Source organism: Amia ocellicauda, chromosome 2 (assembly GCF_036373705.1).
Source record: "Amia ocellicauda isolate fAmiCal2 chromosome 2, fAmiCal2.hap1, whole genome shotgun sequence".
NCBI classification, from domain to species: domain Eukaryota; kingdom Metazoa; phylum Chordata; class Actinopteri; order Amiiformes; family Amiidae; genus Amia; species Amia ocellicauda.
In genome coordinates this window covers 47,318,711-47,337,071 of record NC_089851.1, presented here as the reverse complement: position 1 = coordinate 47,337,071, position 18,361 = coordinate 47,318,711, and the positions used below count along the sequence as shown (strand labels likewise).

General features: G+C 48.0%; 1 protein-coding gene across 2 annotated transcripts in view; it reads left to right on the top strand.

Annotated features, from left to right (window-relative positions):
- fbxl7 (F-box and leucine-rich repeat protein 7) overlaps positions 1–18,361 on the top strand; it is an 88,302-nt gene that overhangs the window by 20,657 nt on the left and 49,284 nt on the right. For both annotated transcript variants that reach the window (XM_066687216.1, XM_066687218.1), the window contains one exon: positions 16,540–16,629. In XM_066687216.1, the coding sequence (XP_066543313.1) occupies positions 16,540–16,629 (90 nt within the window). Of the gene's footprint in view, positions 1–16,539; positions 16,630–18,361 lie in introns of those variants that run through there.

The window sequence follows — 18,361 nt, the reverse complement described above, 5'->3', positions numbered from 1 at the left end:
TGAGGATATTTAGGAAAAGTAAAAAATGAAGACCAGACTGACTGATTGACTGACTGAGCATTTAAATGCTGGTCACTGTGATGTCATCGCTAATCTGCCAATCAGGTGAGAGAGAGGAAAGGAGGGACAGAGCATGTATGTTCTATGTGATGTCATCACTGACTCGACAACAATGGGTGAATGAGAAAGTGGAGAGAGAGAAGGAAATATAGAATTATATCACTGCAAGCTTAAACAGGGAGAACTTTGTGAGGGAGTTTTCCAAGGCTAATAGAAAACTAATGCTTTCATTTATTAATTTCTTATCTTTTGACATTTAAATGAAGGAAGGCAATTGTACAAAGTCCAAGTCCATAAATCCAGTTTGTTACCATTCTTCCAAACAGTGGCGTATCCAGGAATTCGCGAGGGGGGGGCAAAATGAGGGTGAAGAGGGCTGATGAATTAACAGCAGGGGGTCTGAGGGGCCTCCCCCATAACATTTTGAAAATGTAATACCTGAAATGTGTGATTCTGAGTCATTTCAGCGTCGAAAAACCATTAAATCAGGCAGATTTTGACTCAAACATATCTTTGCTATACAATCACATATCATTGTTGGACACATAAAATCACATATCAATCAACATTATGCAGGCAAACTAGACACGGTTTCTGGTGCTTGTCAATCAAAGAGATGTATTTCAGTGGAGCTCTGTAATTGAATCGGGTGAGGGTGCACAAAGTTCGATTTGTGCACCTTCTAGAAATATGCGTCGTCATTGGAAATAAGCTGTTTTCACCGCTGATGTAGGAGTTTCTAGGTGAATTCAAGTCTCCTGAATTCATCAGTAACATCTGCAGAAATTAGTTTGAGGTTCTTATTTATTTACATATACGCTAGCCCATAAAGTCTTTCTTCTGTCATAGTAGAGCACAAATATGTTTTGAGTAGTTTAACCACACTGAATGATGTTGCTGTCATAACTAGTATGGTATATGAGCACGTTACAAGTGACATAACCATCCGAAAAACTGAGAATAAGAGTTTGAGCCTTCTGCATCAAATGGTCTAGCTCCATCTGCACTTATTTATTTCAAAATTGCCATCCCCCCCCTTAAATATGCCACTGGTTCCAAATGTTGTTGCTGTCTCTCTCCTCTTCTCTCACTCTCACCTACTCTGGATCTCCTCCCTGCCTCTCCACATTAGAAAAACTTTGCTTCCTGTTTTATCGAGGGGAAAGCCAGCCAGGATATTGTATTTAAAAATAAATAAATACATACTTTTGACATTTCAGGTGAATGAAGGAATTGTTTAATATTATTTCCTAGACTGAGACATGACAGACTTTATTCCACTGAGCTTTTTAACATGTTCCCCAGATGGCAGTTTAAGTCTAATAATGATATTCTATAATACTTATAATTGCATCTCTCTTAAAAAAATTATGAATACTAAAATGAGATAACAAAGATTTCCAATAAGTCTCTGTAGGACTGGCCATCAGGTTACTGTATATTTAGGCAGGACGTTTAGGCATGTTATCAATATTCATACAAGTGAGAGGATTATTCTACCTTTGCAACATCATCTGCCATTTTGTGGTTTACATGTCTGAAGATGTTGTGGAGTTTTCCACTATTACTTGACACTTACATTCAGGATTCCAGCTATCAGAAGACTCCCTTTGTGCTATTTCTCTGTTCGTCATCTAGTGTCTTCAGTTGGGTCTCAGAAGTTGACCTACTGGGGTGGAGTGCACCAACTGAACGTACGTCTGGCTTTAAACTATGGGCCAGATTAAATCAAAACTTTGACCCATCCGCTAATATAAAAGTACAGAACTGTACTCAGTTGTGACTTCATTTTTAGTAAGATGACATGTTCTTCTAATCATAAATGTAACCGCTATGATGTACAGGTTTGTAGTTTACTATTAGCGGGTGGGTCAAAATTTTGATTTAATCCGGCCCTGTGTCTGACTTAAAACTATAAATAAGCCTGACTGAAAATGTAGTGCTCCACCTGTGCTTAAATCCTACGCCTCATACAGAGTAGACATAAGGATTTAGTCCCTGGTGGTAACATTTAAAAAACAATATCAACATATGCATCAAAAAAGGCATCCCGCTGCCTCAAGAAGGTGGTGTGCAAGCTGTGGCAGCAGGTGATGGGAACCTCCCTTGCACCTCCCTAGCAGGATCTGAGAACATAAATGGGTGCTTGGCTTGCATCATCACCACTTTAAAATGTGCTTATCATTACCACAATCTATTTAACAATAGCAATGTATAAAATCAAGACTGTTGTTTAAATGAGAATTACAGTACCAAATTGTGACATTATTTTAAATAACAGATAAGTACATAATAACACATTAAGAACATAAGACAAGTGTTTAGGAGTTACCCAAGTCAGACACAGGACAGGTGAGAGAGGAAGCTATTTTGTTGTGTTTCTACTTCCAGACAGTCTTAGCATTGTCTAATCTTGTTTTTAGTTTTGCCTTAATTGAGTTAATCTTCTTCCTAGTTTGCCTTTGTAGGCAATTTGGAGGTGGAGTCAGTGAGGTGTCAATTGATGGCAAAAAGCTAAACACAAAGGTACATAAGCAGCTGCTGAGAAACAGCTGCACTGTATCTCTGTAACAAAAACAAAAAAAGTCAAGCAGTTGAATACTATTTTATTGGATTTAGTATTTTCTTTTCATCAATAAAAACAATTCAATTTTTAATACTTATGATTAAAAACATTGACATATCAATCCTTAAAATCACTTAAAAATTTTTAAAATCTTGTGATTTTTAACCAAACTAAAACAATTAACTTTAAAATAAACGTGCTCAAATCAAATAAACAAAACGTGATAAAAGCAAAAAAATTGCACACCAACAAAAGAGTCAGATACATTGAAAATAACTGAAAATGCATTGAACAAATTAAAAAAACAATTAAAAAGGAAAAATAAAAAACAAACAAAAAAGGTCCAATGCATTTTAAATTAAACCCAAAACGGTCAATGTATCTGACAACAAAATATAACAAAACTCTACCAAAAACCCTAAACAATTGTGATTTAAAAACAACTAAATCTTTAAAAACAATTAAGATTCATTATTTAAAATCTTCTTTTAAAAACAATCATTCTTAAAATCTTTAAAAGATCTTTAAAAGATCTTGGACTCGGGCTCCAGCAGGGGGAACTGACCGTCCCCGGAGGTGGGTCCCATCATGGGATCCTGAGCTCCCCCAGATCTTGTATGCGCCAGTTCTTAAAGGCTTCCTCCTTGCCCCTCTGATGGATCTCCAGATTGACGTAGTCTTTTACAAACACCATGCCCCTCCGCGCGATGACGATCGGGTCCAGCTCCTGCTTGTTGAACAAACAGATGTTCCGTCCCTCCCACAGTGCCTGCTTCACTGCGCAGACGACACGCCACCAGCACCTCAAGGTAGATGTAGAAATTCCCTTGGCTGGACCGTATAGGATCTGCTGGGCGGTCGCCCGCGCAGGAACGGCGAACCTGTGGAGGAACGGAGAAAACAGGAGCCAGACCCTGTGGGCGGAGGGGCACTCACTAAAGATGTGAGCCTCCGTCTCCTTCCCCAAGCAACCCTTATAGGGGCAGGTGTCATAAGGAGCTATGCCCCTTCTGTGCATGAACACTCGGGTGGGGAGACACCGACTCACAGCCATCCAGGAGACATCTTTCTGCGTGTTCGTGAGGCAAACGTGCGTAGCGTTAGCCCAGATAAACCGGCAGGTTTCGGGAGGGAAATCTTCTATCCGGCTACAGATGGTCTTATAATCCCAGGAGGCCAGCACGACTTTGTGGAGGCCTACTTCGAGCGCGAAGGCTCGGAGCGCCCTGTAGAACGGCGGGGGATCCCACGAGTGCGGCCTGGTGTTATCCATGGCGCAGAGGCCGAATGGTCTCAGGCTGCTGGCAAAATAAAAGCGGTTCATGAAACTCACTTTCTTGCCAGCAGCCTGGATGTTCTTGACCACATAGGCCAGCCCCTGCGCCTTTATCAGCCGCACAACGTCCGGGACCCCCCTGCCTCCATCCAGGGTACCCTTCACCATCTGCACTCTTTTCAGCCTCTCCATTTTGCTCCCCCAGACAAACCGAAATATAATTCGGGTCACTAGTTTTGCGATAACCTTGTCTGGGGGGAAGATCATTCCTACGTAGAGGAGTATCGGGAAGAGGATGGCCTTTACGACCAGCACCTTACCAGCCATCGTCAAGGTCCTTGTGCTCCAGCCGTGGATCTTCCTTTGGACCTTTGCTATGGCCTCCTCCCAGCTCCGGGTGCCCGTGTTGGTCCCGTCGATCGTGATCCCCAGAACCTTGATAAACGGCTTCACAGGGAACACGGTCGGCGGGCCCCGGCCGACAGGCCATGCCCTGGAGAGGTAGACCTCGCTCTTGGCCTTGTTCACAGCGGCCCCCGTCGCCCTGCAGAAGCCGTCCAGCAGTTCCTCGACCCTGGCCACGGACGGAGCGTCCGTGCAGACCACGGCCACGTCGTCCATATAGGCCAGGGCCTTCAGTTGCTCTCCGCCGGAACCCGGGAGATGGAAACCTGTCACCCGGACGTCCCGGCGGATCGCCTGCATGAACGGCTCCAAGCAGAGGACGTACAGCAGGGCCGACAGGGGACAACCCTGCCGGACCCCCGACCTGACCGGAAATGGTTCGGTCAGGTGGCGGTTCACAAGGACCCTGCTGCTTAGGCCGCTGTAGATGATCTTCACCCACTTCCTCAGGCCAAGAGCGAGACCCATCCTCTCCATAACGAGCTGCAGGTATTCGTGGCCCACTCTGTCGAAGGCTTTCTCCTGGTCCAAGCTGATTAGGACCAGGGGAAGCCCTCTCTCGTTCGAGTAGGCCACGACATCCCTGAGCAGCATGGCGTTGTCGGCCGCCGATCTCCCCCGGGCACCACAGACCTGGTCGGGACCCATGACTTGAGGGAGTGGCCGCTGCAGCCGGAGCGTCAGTGCTTTGGCCAGTATCTTGTAGTCGGTGCACGGGAGGCTGACTGGCCGCCAGTTCCTCAGATCTTTTGGGTCTCCCTTCTTGTGAAGAAGGGAGAGGATACTTTTCTTCATCGAAGGGGCCAATCTGCCCTCTCTGTACATCGACCCCAGGACCTGGCCCAGATCTTCCTTAAGCACCTCCCAAAAGATCTTATAGAACTCAGCAGGGATCCCGTCGGGACCCGGTGTCCTTCCAGAGTTAAGACTCTTTATCACCTGGGAGAGTTCAGTGGTGGTGATCTCTGGATCCTCCTCCTCCTCCTCGTCCCCCTCATTGCGGGACTCCAACAGGGACAGAAAGTGATGGATCAGATTTTGATCCACCACCTTCTGGTCGTACAACTCCCTGTAGAAATCCCGCACCACTGTCTCAACAGCCTCTCTGCCCTCCACCTCTTGCCCCGAGGAGTCGATCATGGAGGACATTGCAGGCCGCCTCTCCTTCGTTTTCTTGAAGAAGAAGCGGCTGCATTTCTCATCGTCCTCCATGATGCGGACCCTGGAAAGGACCTTGATCTTTTCTTGCTCCTCCCGATAGAGGGCGGAGAGACTCAGTTTGACCCGGGCCACCTCCTCAGCTAGGTCGAAGCCTCTGAGCTGTAAAAGACTCAGGCGCTGGAGGCGGGCGTTTAGATGGGAATATCTCGCCCGCCTCTCGCGAGCTTTCCGTTTCCCCAGCTGAATGAAGTAGCCCTTGGTTCTTTTCTTCATCATCTCCCACCACTCTATGGGAGAATCAAAAAGGTCCTTCAGGGTCCTCCACTCCTCGAGGCGTCTGCTAAAGGTCTTAATCACACGAGGGTCATCGAGCAGAGAGGTGTTGAGCTTCCAGACCCCAGGCCCCGACTCCCGTGTGCTCGGAATGAGCACCTCTGTCGTCAGGAGCCTGTGGTCTGAAAAGAAGACCGCCTCCGAAGACATGGCGGTCCTCTCCAGTGGCTTGCTGAGGAGGACGAGATCTATCCTGGAGAAGGAGGAGCCAGAAGAACTCACCCAGGTGAACAAGGGGACCAGGTCCCGACCTGCGTCGCAGAGTTCAAAGTCCTCCACGAACGCAGCGAGGTCCCTGCTGGATCTATCGTTACGGGGCTTACTCCGGTCTACATCCCTCAGAGCACAGTTGAAATCACCTGAAATGATAACTGGCAAGGTGCCGATCAGGAGCGGGCGTAGCTGAGGGAGAAAGAGGACTCTCTCTCTCTGGCTGGTGGGGGCATAGACATTGACCAGCCTCAATACAGCCCCCTTGTATTTAAAATCGAGGCTGGCCAGTCTGCCCGCCTCTATGACCTTAAATGTTTTAACTGTTAAGAAGGGGTTTTTCAGGAGTACGGCAATCCCGTCCGCTCGGGACACATTGGACCCCGACCAGAAGGATTCTCCTAGGGTCCAAGTGTCCCGGAGATCTTTGTATTCTTTTTGGAACGGGATGCCGCACTCCTGCAAACAGATAATATCCGCCTTCATTCCAGCCAGAGAGTTTAAAACATCGGTCCTCTTTTTCACCTCAGCAATGCTCCTCACATTGATTGAAATAATAGTTAATGCCATAATGGCTGTGAGGGCAATTACCCGCTCCGTAACAATCATGTAAAGAAACCTTTCTCTTCCCCACTCCTCTCTTCTCCCTCACCTAGCTTAGCGCTAGCACCCATCATTTCAATCATTTGCCTCACCGCTTGATCCTCTAGGAAGACTATGGGGGGGGCTCGGCTCCCGCCACCCGGTAAGGCGGGCAAAACTCCACTGGGCTCAGGGCCCGTGGTGCTGGAGGTTCTCCCTGGTTCCTTTGAGGCCGAGGCCCGACGAACAGATGGCAGGGCAGAGGCTTTATGTACAACTGGGGAGAAAACTGTGTAGACCCCGCTAGTTGTTCTTTTAACTAATGGTGGGGGAGGGGGTGGTCTCTCCCTTCCCGGCTGTCTGCCGCCGCAGGCCTCCTCCCCCAGCGCCAGTGACCTTGCCATCACGTCCCTGATGTCTTTCTGGGAAAGGACACTGGCGCCGACTCTCGTCTCCTGAGGACCTGCGGCTCTCCCACTACTGCCGGGAGGGCATACCTGACCCCTCCCCTGGGAGAGTCTCAGTTGTGGGGCAGGAGGAATGTTATTTCTAGGGGGCCTCTCATCTACCAGGCCGCCCACTCGGGGCAGTGGAGAAGGCCCACCACTCTCCTCTCCGGAGTCAGAGTGGGGCGTATAAAAATTTGAGGGAGGGGACTCTGGAGCGGGGGAGGAGCCGGCAGGAGGGGGAGAATCTGCAGAATGAATCCTCTTTTTCATCATACCCCCCCTACCCATGCTCCTCTTCTCAGCCCTCCTTCTCTTCCCCGCTACCACTGTCCACTCTCCCTCTGCCTCCACTTCTGACCCAGAGTCAGAGAGGGAGCCTATGAGGCTCCTGAGGATTGTTTCCTCTCTACCCCCATCTTGGGGTATCACCTTTGGAGGAGCCTCCACTTGATTTTCTCTCTCTCCACCACCCCCGAGGGCCCGCGCCCTATTTGCATAGGAGGAGGGACAATTCCTAAAGAGGTGCCCTCCCCCACCGCACAGGTTGCAGGCCCTCTCCTGCTTGCAGGCCCTGGTCTGATGTTCCCCGCCGCAGACCTTGCACTTAACAACGGTACAGGCTGCGGCTAAATGACCCAGGGCCCCGCAGTTCCTACATAATTTGGGCATGCCATGATAAAAGACAAGCCCCCTATTTGCTCCTAAAACCACGGTGCTTGGTAGATGGCGTACTCCGCCGATGGCGGCCACTTCCACCTGCAGGCGCACCTGCCACCGCCGAGCACCGGTCCAGACCCCATCCTCATCATTAACTCTCCTGCTTTCAGACAGGATCTCACAGTGTCTCCTCAGCCATACTTCTACGTCGTACTCTGCCACTGCTTCATTGTAAAACTGAATAGTTACAATTTTAATCTCTCTATCTGTCAGGGCGTCGACCACAAAGTCATTCAGGGGCATGCTGTCTTTTTTCTCCCTATACAGGTTCCAAAAACTCTCCAGCACTTGAGGGTTCTTAAAGCTCACCTCGAACACGTCCCTAGGTCCAGGCAGTTTTACCACACAGTTCAGCTCAGAAGGGGCAAAGCCCAGGCCCCTCTGCAGCACGGACCTGCTGAACTCCAGCCGGGTGAGGGCCGCGGTCTCGGCTCCAGCCTCACGGCTGAAGCGCACCGCATTATGGCGCCTCACACCGGCGGTTCGCTGGGCCATGCTGCACTTTCCTACCTTGGAGAAGGGTCGGGAGGCTCTCAATCCGGAGGTCGGGGCAAGTCCACCTGGCTGGGGAGCAGCTTCCACCTCCGGGGCTCTTGCAGGGAGCGGGCCTTGCGGGGAGAAGTCCGGGCCCTGGCTGCAGGAGGCCTCCCTCAGGGACGTTGCCGATCGGCCTGGTCGGTCCCTGGAATCCGAGGCCTCTCCTGGATCCTGGCTGGTGACGTCAGCGGGGAGCAGTCCTGGTCAGGCCGGGCTCCGGGTAGATGGTCGGCCGGGCTTCTGGATGGGACCCACTCCGTGAGGAGTCCTCCGACCCCTCTGGCTAGGTCCCCTGTCGCTCCCGGTCCGTCCCAATCTCCACTCGCCTCGGCCTCCGGACCGCTCCAAGGACCCAGGACTCTGCAGCTCTGTCAACCGGCACCTCCCCGTCTCGTCTGGTCTGGCCTGATGGATCAGCTCCCTGCAAGGAAAAAAGAAAGACTGTCAAATACAGCTCAAAAAGCCCCCTGCTGGACAAAGGTTTCTCTCGCTATTGGAGGGAAACCCGAGTCCAACAAGCAGTTGAATTAGGGGACAAGAATCAAGAGACAGTGTTTAGGGCACCAACTATGGGCTCAAATTAGTGTCGTAAGTAATGGCCATAAGCCATAAGTCTATGGGTACAATCAGTGGTGAAGTCAAAGATGTGTTGCACAGTGGTGACTGTCAGACCAGCCCACCCTGCTCACTGATTGGGTTAGGAAGAACCATCACTCAAACCTACTGGACCAGTGGAGACCCATGATCCATGCCTCTCTGTAAATCCCTCCCTCACGGCAAAACAGTGCCAAAACTCGTAAACGGAAAGAAAAAAAGAAAGAAAAGAAACTGGTGGCAAAAGCAAAGATTGCAGCATCGCAACCAAACACGGACTTCAGGCAAGTTTTGCCCTCAATTTAACATTATTTGCTTTCAAGATTTTATTTTTTTTGCTTTCGATATAATTTTTTATTGTTTACAATTCTATACATTTTGCTTTCGATTGTTTTATTTTTGATCTCAGCATCAATTTGTTCTCAACTTTTTTTTTTTTTTACAATTGGTTACTTTTATGGCACTAATTTAAGCTCATAACCAACAACTTTCTACATTTAGAACCATGTGGCCACTACAGTGTCAAGTTTGCAGAATGATTGCCTTTTCATCCAGGAAGATTTCATTTGTGAACGTTGTCAGCATATTGAAGTCCTAGAGATCAAAGTCTGTGATCTTGAGGCTCAGCTTGCTGATCTGCACTGTATTAGTGATATGGAAGAATTGGTCAATTATCCCATGACAGAGATGATGTGCATGCCAAAACCTAGGAAGGTTGAGCCCTTAGAGCAGGACAGCGTAGAGAACTGCTGGGTTACTGCTGGACACCGAGTTGAACAGTGACAGCTCAGAGGGTAACGGGAGGGCAGTTGAGCACCAGAGTGCCATGGTGCCCACTACCCCCAAGAACAGGAAGGTAGTTATAGTAGGATACTTAGACACATAGATCACACAGTGTGTTCTAATGATAAGGAAACCCACATGGTATCTTGCCTGCCTGGTGCTCAGGTTGCAGATCTCCTAAATTAATAGACAGACTACTGGCCAAAGCCGGGGGGGATCCACTGGTCATGGTCTACATGGGAACCAACCTCCATGGTAGTTTGATCTGAAATACTACCGGTACCACGTGCTTGGCCAGGGAGACTAGAAAGTTCAACACATGGTTGAAATCCTGGTGTAGGAAAGAGGGATTTATGGGGCATTGGTGTTTCTCCTGGGATAGACGGGACCTGTACAAACCGGACGGTCTACATCTAAACAGAAGGGGGACTAATGCATTGGGAGAGAGTATGTACGGAGTAATTGAGAATCTTTTAATCTAAGGACCAGGGGTGCAGGGAACTCTGACAATGGGACATGTTCTACTAAGGAAAGAAATGAAAGGGAAACTGGTAGTAGGAAAGTTCTAAAAGTTTTGTACCTCAGTGCCAGGAGCAGTGGCTGAAACAAACGAAGGGGCAGTTCAGACCGGGTGTGCTGTCAAAGTGTGGTCTGGGGTGGGGGGTGAAGTGTGGTCCAATTGTAGATCACATCATGGATCGGGGGAGGGGGCAATCAAGACAAGTTGGGGCACTTCAGAAGAAAAAGTGCAGGGGAATGAAAAGAGGCAGTGCCACCCCTGCCAAGAAGAGTTAGACTGGGGCACACTGGATACAGATTCAGTTGAAAATGGATGGTTATAATTCCAGAAAATACTACTAGAGGCCCAGGAGAAATTCGTACCAAAACTTGAGTACCAAAAAACACTGGCAAAAATGATTTAATAGAAGTATGCAAAAATATATGAAGGGAGAGAAAACTGTATATAGTGCATACAAAAGGGATAGAGACAAAACAAAATATATAGAACTACAAATTATTTATAGACCGTTAACTCACGTATTCCAAATGACACTTAGAACAGGTGACTGGAAGACTGCAAATGTCATACCAATCCACAAGAAAGGGTACAAAACTGAGCCAGGAAATTACAGACCAATCAGTCTCACCTGCATTACTTGTAAAATGTTGGAAAAAATTATTAGACAGAAAATAGAGGAGCATCTTAATGAAAACCATATTCTTGGAGATGGTCAACATGGGTTTAGATGAGGCAGATCATGCATTTTTTGAACATTCAACTGTAGCTGTAGTTCACGTGAAAGCATATGATATGATATACTTCAAAAAGCATTTGATAAGGTTCCACACCAAAGACTGATCCTCAAATTGGAAGCTGTAGGCATTCAGGGTAATGTAAGTAGATGGATTATGAACTAGGGCTGGGTGATATGACTTTAAAAGATCTCTATATTTTTAGAAGTTTGCGTGATACACGATATATATCGATATTTCTTGTTTTTATCCTATCAAGCTACAAAATAAGACCAAAGACCAAAAACAGGCTGTACTCCACGGGTTCAGGGATTTGTTGGGAAAAGTTTATTTACTGGTTTTCTTCTTAACAGTACTATTTTCTTCACAGGTCTCCTACTGTGTCCTGACAGAACCCAATCCTTACTGTGCCCATTCTTCAGGGCGGGTCCCAACAATCCCAACAATCCCTAATATCTTACACTACACAACTTATCAGATCTAATAAACAAAGAAACCGGGCGCGAGGGCCAACCAAAGGTTTATACTAAATAACTACAACACAAAACACCATCAACTCAATAGGCCTGTTGACATGAAATGGAGACAGCACTTTTGGGAGGAACGCAGGGTTAGGCCGTAGCGTGACCCTGGAGCCATCTCCCACAAAACGGACACACGATGAGTGTATGGACAGGGCATGTACCTCGCTCACGCATTTGGCAGAGGTGATTGCCAGCAAAAATGCAGTCTTAAGTGACACCAGCTTCAGCTCAGCTGAGTTCAGTGGCTCAAATGGAGCTTGGGAAAGTGCGTCCAGCACTACATGAAGGTGCCATGCGGGCAGTGAAAGGGTTCGAGGAGGCCGTAGCCATCGAGCTCCCTTTAAAAACTGAACAGCCAGAAAATGAGATCCAGGAGGCTCGCCATCAATCCGGACATGACATGCAGAGATGGCCACCAGATACACTTTGAGCGTGGACGGGGACTTGCCCTGGTCCAACAGCTCTTGTACAAATTGCAATATGACCCCGATGGGGCAATTAATTGGGTCTTGACCGCCATCTTGGCACCAGGTGCTAAACGTCCGCCAGTGGTAGGAATACTGTGACCTCAGTGAGGGAGCTCTCGCCAACTGAATAGTGGCAACTACCGCGTCTGACAGACCCCAGGCAATCAATCGCTCCCACTCAGGGGCCAGGCCCAGAGCTGGAGGAGGCCCGGATTGGGGTGCCGAAGCGTGCCCTGCACCTGGGACAACAAGTCCGCTCTCATTGGGAGCTGCCAAGGCTCAACTGGAGGAGGCCGAGGGGGAGGGTCTGTGATGCAGCCACTAGGAGACCCAGCAGCCTCTGGCAAAGGGACACCCTGACATGAGCTCTCAGTCGGAAGAGGGAGAGACACGTGTGGATTGAGGCAACTCTCTCTAGCGCCAGCGTGGCGAGCATGGAAATGGAATCGAGGCACAGTCCGAGGAACTGTGCCTGCTGAGTTGGCTTCAGGCGGCTCTTCTCTCGATTGACCCAAAGGCCCAATTCGGAGAGGCGGCTTAAAATCAGGTCTGTGTGTATCCGAACCTGCTCCCTCGAGTGAGAACAAACCAGCCAGTCGTCTAGATAATTGAGGACACGGACTCCCTGGCAATGCAAGGGGGCTAACACGATGTCCATGCACTTGGAAAAAGTGCGTGGCACTAGCGACAGGCCGAAGGGGAGAACAGCAAACTCAAACGCTCGGCCCTCGGAGGCAAAGCAGAGAAACTTCCTGTGCACCTGTGCAATGGGGATGTGAAAGTTTGCATCTTTCAGATCCACCATGGTGAACCAGTCGCCGGGCTTAATGGCCTGGGACATGGTGCGCAGATTGAGCATCTTGAAGCGCAGCACCTTGAGGTGGCGGTTCAGGCGCCTCAGATCCAAGATGGAATGCCTCAGGGGCGGGGTTCGGGTGGTGGAGGAAGTGGGGTCGGGCCGGGTCCCCTCCTACCATGAGCTGCCATGGGCTGCCAGGGGCCTGGGGGGGCGCCTGCCTGCTAGTGAGACACTGGCGAAGATCAGCAAGTGGGTGGGGCTGTGACCTGGGCTGTGGTCCGGCCTGTGGCCTGGGCTGTGGCCTGGGCTGTGGCCTGGGAGCCACGGTCGGGGAGCCTCCCCACCGGCGAGCTGCCGCAGACGGCGTGCCTTGCTGGACCTGAGGTGCCACTGGGTACACTCGGGCCAGCTGCAGGGACTGCTCCCTCTCCTGAAGGGTGCGCGAGAGCATCTCCTCCACAGAGGGGCCAAAAGTAAAGCCCGGTGAGATAGGGGCATCCATGAGGCGCCCTGTTGCCCTTGCCCCCTGGTGCATCACCGTGACCAGATGATCTGCCGCCGCCGCCGCTATCTCTGAGATAGGGGGCGGGGTGGGTGATGCGCCATGTTGCTCCAAGGACTCCGCCAGCTGAGCCAAGTACAAGGCCAGCAGGCTTTCCGTATTTCGGAGGCGAGCCGCTTGGGCTCCAGCCTCATACGCCCTCCGGAGCAGCGTCTCCGTGACGTGACACTGCCTGTTGGGGCAGGCCAGGTTGCGTGGCTCCACGGACAGCGGAGGTAGGGAGACGAGCGCGGCTATGGTGGAATTTACACTGGGAAAATCCACCAAGCCTGCTTCTGGGTCCTAGCATAAGCCTCCCCACTCCTGGCTAGGGCGGGGGCTGTTGCCGGATGGTCCCAGGTGGCCCTCAGCTCATTGAGGAGGTCAGGCAGGATCTGAAGAGACTCCACAGCCCTCTGGATGACTGCCCAGAACTCCCTGTCCTGTCCCGTGGGAGCAGGAGGGGCGTCCACGCTCAACAGAGGAGGAGGGGTGGGAGTGACCAGCTCCTCCTCCATGAGCTCTGCCTCCAGCTCTGAGTCCTCGTGAGGTCCCAGAGAAAGGCAGTCCTCCTCCCAGGTGGCCTGTCTGCTGCCCTCCTCCTGGGATGGGGCGGACAGACTCCCCTCAGTCTCCACCGGCGCTGTGTGAGCCGGCAGCGGAGCATCATGGTGTGGGGGGGGCGGAACCTGTTGCGCTGCTTGTGCTTCCTGCGCAGCTAGGAGAGCGCAGATTTGGTCCATCCTGCTGTTGAGAGCAAGGATGGCCTCATCGCGCTCCCTGTCTACTGAGCCCGACCTCCTTCGCTGACGCCATGGCAGGGCGATTGCAGCGGCGCCTGGTAAGACCTCTGGGCGCGCCGTAGTGGACCCGGAAGTTGCGGCCAAATCGCGCCTGCTGTCAGTGCCCAGACAGACAGGGCATAAGACTTCCCCACTCCAGGCGGGCAAAGTGCACAGGGAAATGTGCAGCAGAGGTGCTGGTCAGTGTTTGCACCGGGGGCACAAAACAACTGGAACGCCTCTTCAACAAGTGGAGCGCCTAGCGGGCCTGTCTCCACCCGGCAACGTTTATATACACGGGGGTGCTGCAACACCAACCACACGCAACCTTGCTGTTGCCGGACTGAACACTGTGTATACCAAGCACCAGGTGCTGGATACAAGCGCCACGTAGGCCCGTAGGCTTAACCATACCGTATGTGTCTGGGGTCCGCAGGGGCAGAGGGTAGTAGACCACCAGCCGCAGCGGGATCTAAAACCGAGGTACGCATGCACAGACCGGGAGGGCTAGCAGTGCTCGTTCTCAGCGAACCGAGAGAGCGAGATCTCCTACAGCCACAGCCGCGGGCTGTAGTGCAGGCGCAAGCCGGCGGAGGAGCACCTCACGCAGGCGAGATCTCTTGCAACACACCACGGCTCCGGACGGGCAGCCGGGCCGTGAATTTTACTGCCGCTTGCTAGCGCTCCTACTGTGGACGAAAAAACCTTTTGGACAAAAAACCAACACAAGCAAGCAGTCGGAATATATATAGCACTATATAAACACGACTATTATTTTTAAAAGGCTCTTCTTGTTAATGAAACTGAAACAGAAAGTGCAGCTGGACCGGTGGTGCACGGACGGGACAGAATCGGGATTAGCTATCAATAATAACTAAACACACACAAGACAGAGACGATGTGTAGCGAAAAACGGTGGTGAACAACACTATAAAGTGAGCCAGCCACCCGAAATACACAGTTTGAATGTTTATTATAAACACAGACACAGAGAGCTTACGTTCCTGAGTCCAGCAAAGAGGCAAAAGAGGATGAACCTGCGCTGATGTCACGTTTTATAGAACAGGAAGTGGGAAGGGACCTGTTCTGAGTGACGAACGCTGGGGCCAATGGCAGCTTTGATAGAGTGACATTTCGATCGGGTTCCTACAGAAGTGCACAGAAACCCCTACCCCTTTGGAAGTGCTTCCGACTTGAAAGATAACCAACATTTTCAGGTCCTCCCCTTCTCTAAAAGCTCAAGCCAAACTGGATGTTTAGCACACACCTATAATGAAGGTGTCATTTAATAGGTTACAACCCTGGCAATAGCAGGCTGAAAGAGGTTTTGCATCTGAAATCAGGATGATAATAACCTAGATAAGCATTTTTTCGCACACCAACCACCATTTCCCCTCAGCGGTGGAAGTTGCCACATTCCATTTAGAAGGGTCAATGACCGGAGTCTGATGTTAACTGCTGTTATTGTTCTAATCTTTTAACTATAATGATATGCATTCATATTGTGATTTATGATTCATTTAGAGATGTATTTTGTAATTTACAATAAACATCTGTGTTCTAAAAAGTTTGTGAAAATTTATTTTAAACAATTAAGGACAATCTTTTATGTTAATCATATATACTTTTGATTATGATTATGTTCAACATAATTGTGCTATTGTTTTAATTACATTTGTAACATTTGTAAAGGCAGGCAGGGCCTCTCTCTCTCTCTCTCTCTCTCTCTCTCTCTCTCTCTCTCTCTCTCTCTCTCTCTTAAATACTTAGTAGTGGACAGATGTAAGCATAGTTTATTTTGTCTATTTTTACAGTGATCATTTAAATAGAACAGTTATTGTTATATTATAATCTAAACTTATATGCTTGTAGATACAAGCTGTACACTGAATGTCAGCAACATTAATAATAATATTCGGAGAAAAGTTAAGCATCTGATTCAGAGAAATTACTAGAACGACGTGAGACACGTTTGACATAACACTAATTCTAGTATAAAATAGTTTGAGGGGGTGGGGGGTTATATTGAAAAAGTATTTCATTTTTGGTATACCATGCAAACACTAGTCCTGATATGATCAAACAGAGTCTTGTTTAGAGAACATATCCTAAATTTGAAAAGTGAGTTGCCATAGAACAACAGGAATTTTCAATAGTATTTAAGAAAACCTTATATTCACAGTAGGGGTGATCATGCTGTACTTAAATTTGACTCTTTGCAAATGGTCAACCTAGTGGCAGGGGTGGGGGTCAATTAATCAAATAGTCATCGACAACAGCTGTGGAATTTTTAATAGTCAAAATATTTGTCATGCACATCACTAATTAGCAGGTATTTGTCATTTAAAACTGAAGTTTTGTATTGAATAATCAGTATTGTTGGAAGAAATTAGGTAAACTGATTCCTTAAGTCACCAAGACAGATAAAACCTGAAAACGTGGTCATATATTGTTGGTTGTACAGTACTAATGCTATTTTCTAACCCACTCTATTTTTAGGCAAAGGCAGTTCAAGCCTCTCATCTGACGTGAGTTCAAGTACAGATCACACACCAACCAAAGCTCCAAAGAATGCAGCTACCAGCGAAGGTAGGCATCTGGTCTTCATTAGTGTCTCCACCCACCCTTGTGTAGTGTTGACTATTTTGGGAAAAATTTTGCTGTAAATCAAAAACAAACTTCTACCTCTGGGACTTGCTCAGCTTTTTAAAATGACTTTTAGATGTCTTGTATGAATGCCAGTCTAAAATCAATCACAATTTGCAGTTGTCTAAACATGGCTAATTTCTATTGTATAGTTTTTCTTCCTGCATTTTTCTCAATTTGTCAGAGATTTTATATTTTTATACTAATCCATTTAATATGCATCAAAGTGTTAATCAATGTAGAACTGCAGTCAACTCTATTGGCTACATAGCAGTAGAATATGTATTTATTACTAGTTAGGTGAAGAACTATAGTTAGGCAAGGTCCTGTTGTTACTGTTAAAATGGTTATGCACAATGACAAATTATGTTTGTGTGCAGTTTACAAAATAGTGTTCTATTTCATAACCTGTTATGCATATATCTCAGTTTGGAATAAGACATGGGATCTTGAGATCCACAGAAGATGGATGTAGGTTTTTGTTGCAGTTCGGTCAATGGTGATTTTAAATACTTTTTTAAAGGAATAAGGTAATATTATACTCATAGATGAAAAGCAGTTATAACAGTTGAAAAAATCCATGGCCAAATATACAATTTAATTTTGACCCTAATTTATTCAGTAGGCTGCTGGCATGAAAAGAGTACATAAGAGAAATTGAGGATTTTGTTTTTTACCAAGGTTTTCATCATCATTTGCAAAGAAGAAGCAATATAATTGTTTTTGCCATGAGTGATTTTTAGAATGGCCCATTCTTAGAAAAAAGTTTACAAATGAGAGGCCATTTGACCCATCATGCACATTTGGTGTCCATTAATAACTAATAATAATTAATCCAAGGATCACATCCAGTCCATTTTTGAATCTTCCCAAGTTGTCGGCTTCAACCACATCGCTGGGGAGTTTGTTCCAGATTGTAACAACTCTCTGTGTGAAGAATTGTCTCCTGTTTTCTGTCTTGAATGCCTTTCCATGTCCCTGGGTCCGTGTGTCCCTGCAGATCTGGAAATGCTCCTCTTGTTTGATGTGGTCGATGCCTTTCATGATTTTGAAGACTTGAATCATGTCCCAACATTCCAGGGTGATAAGGTTCAGTTCCCTCAGTTTCTCTGAGCATGACATTCCCTTCAATCCTGGAGTAAGTCTGAACTGCCTCTAGAGCACTGAATAATTTCTTGAAGTGCGTTACCCAGAACTGTACACAGTATTCCAGATGAGGTCTAACTAGTGCATTGTAAGTCTTAATATTACTTCCCCTCTTTTATATTCTACACATTTGACAATATACTCTGGCATTTTGTTTGCCTTTTTTATTGCTTCCCCACATTATTTGAATGGGGAAAGTGTGGAGTCCACACAAACTCCTAGGTCTTTCTCATGCGCTACTTCTTCCACTTCTATTCCTCCCATAATGTAATTATAATGGACAATTTTGTTACCTGCATGCAATACCTTGCACTTGTCCACATTACATTTCATCTGCCAGGTGTCAGCCCACATCTGAATATTATCTAAGTCCCTTTTGAATAACGTGCTGTCGAGATTGTATCTGCTGAGCCATCTATTTTAGTATCATCTGCAAATTTGACAAGTTTGCACACAATCCAGTCCAGATCATTAATATAGATTAGAAAAAGCACAGGCCCTAATACTGATCCCTGTGGAACTCCACTAG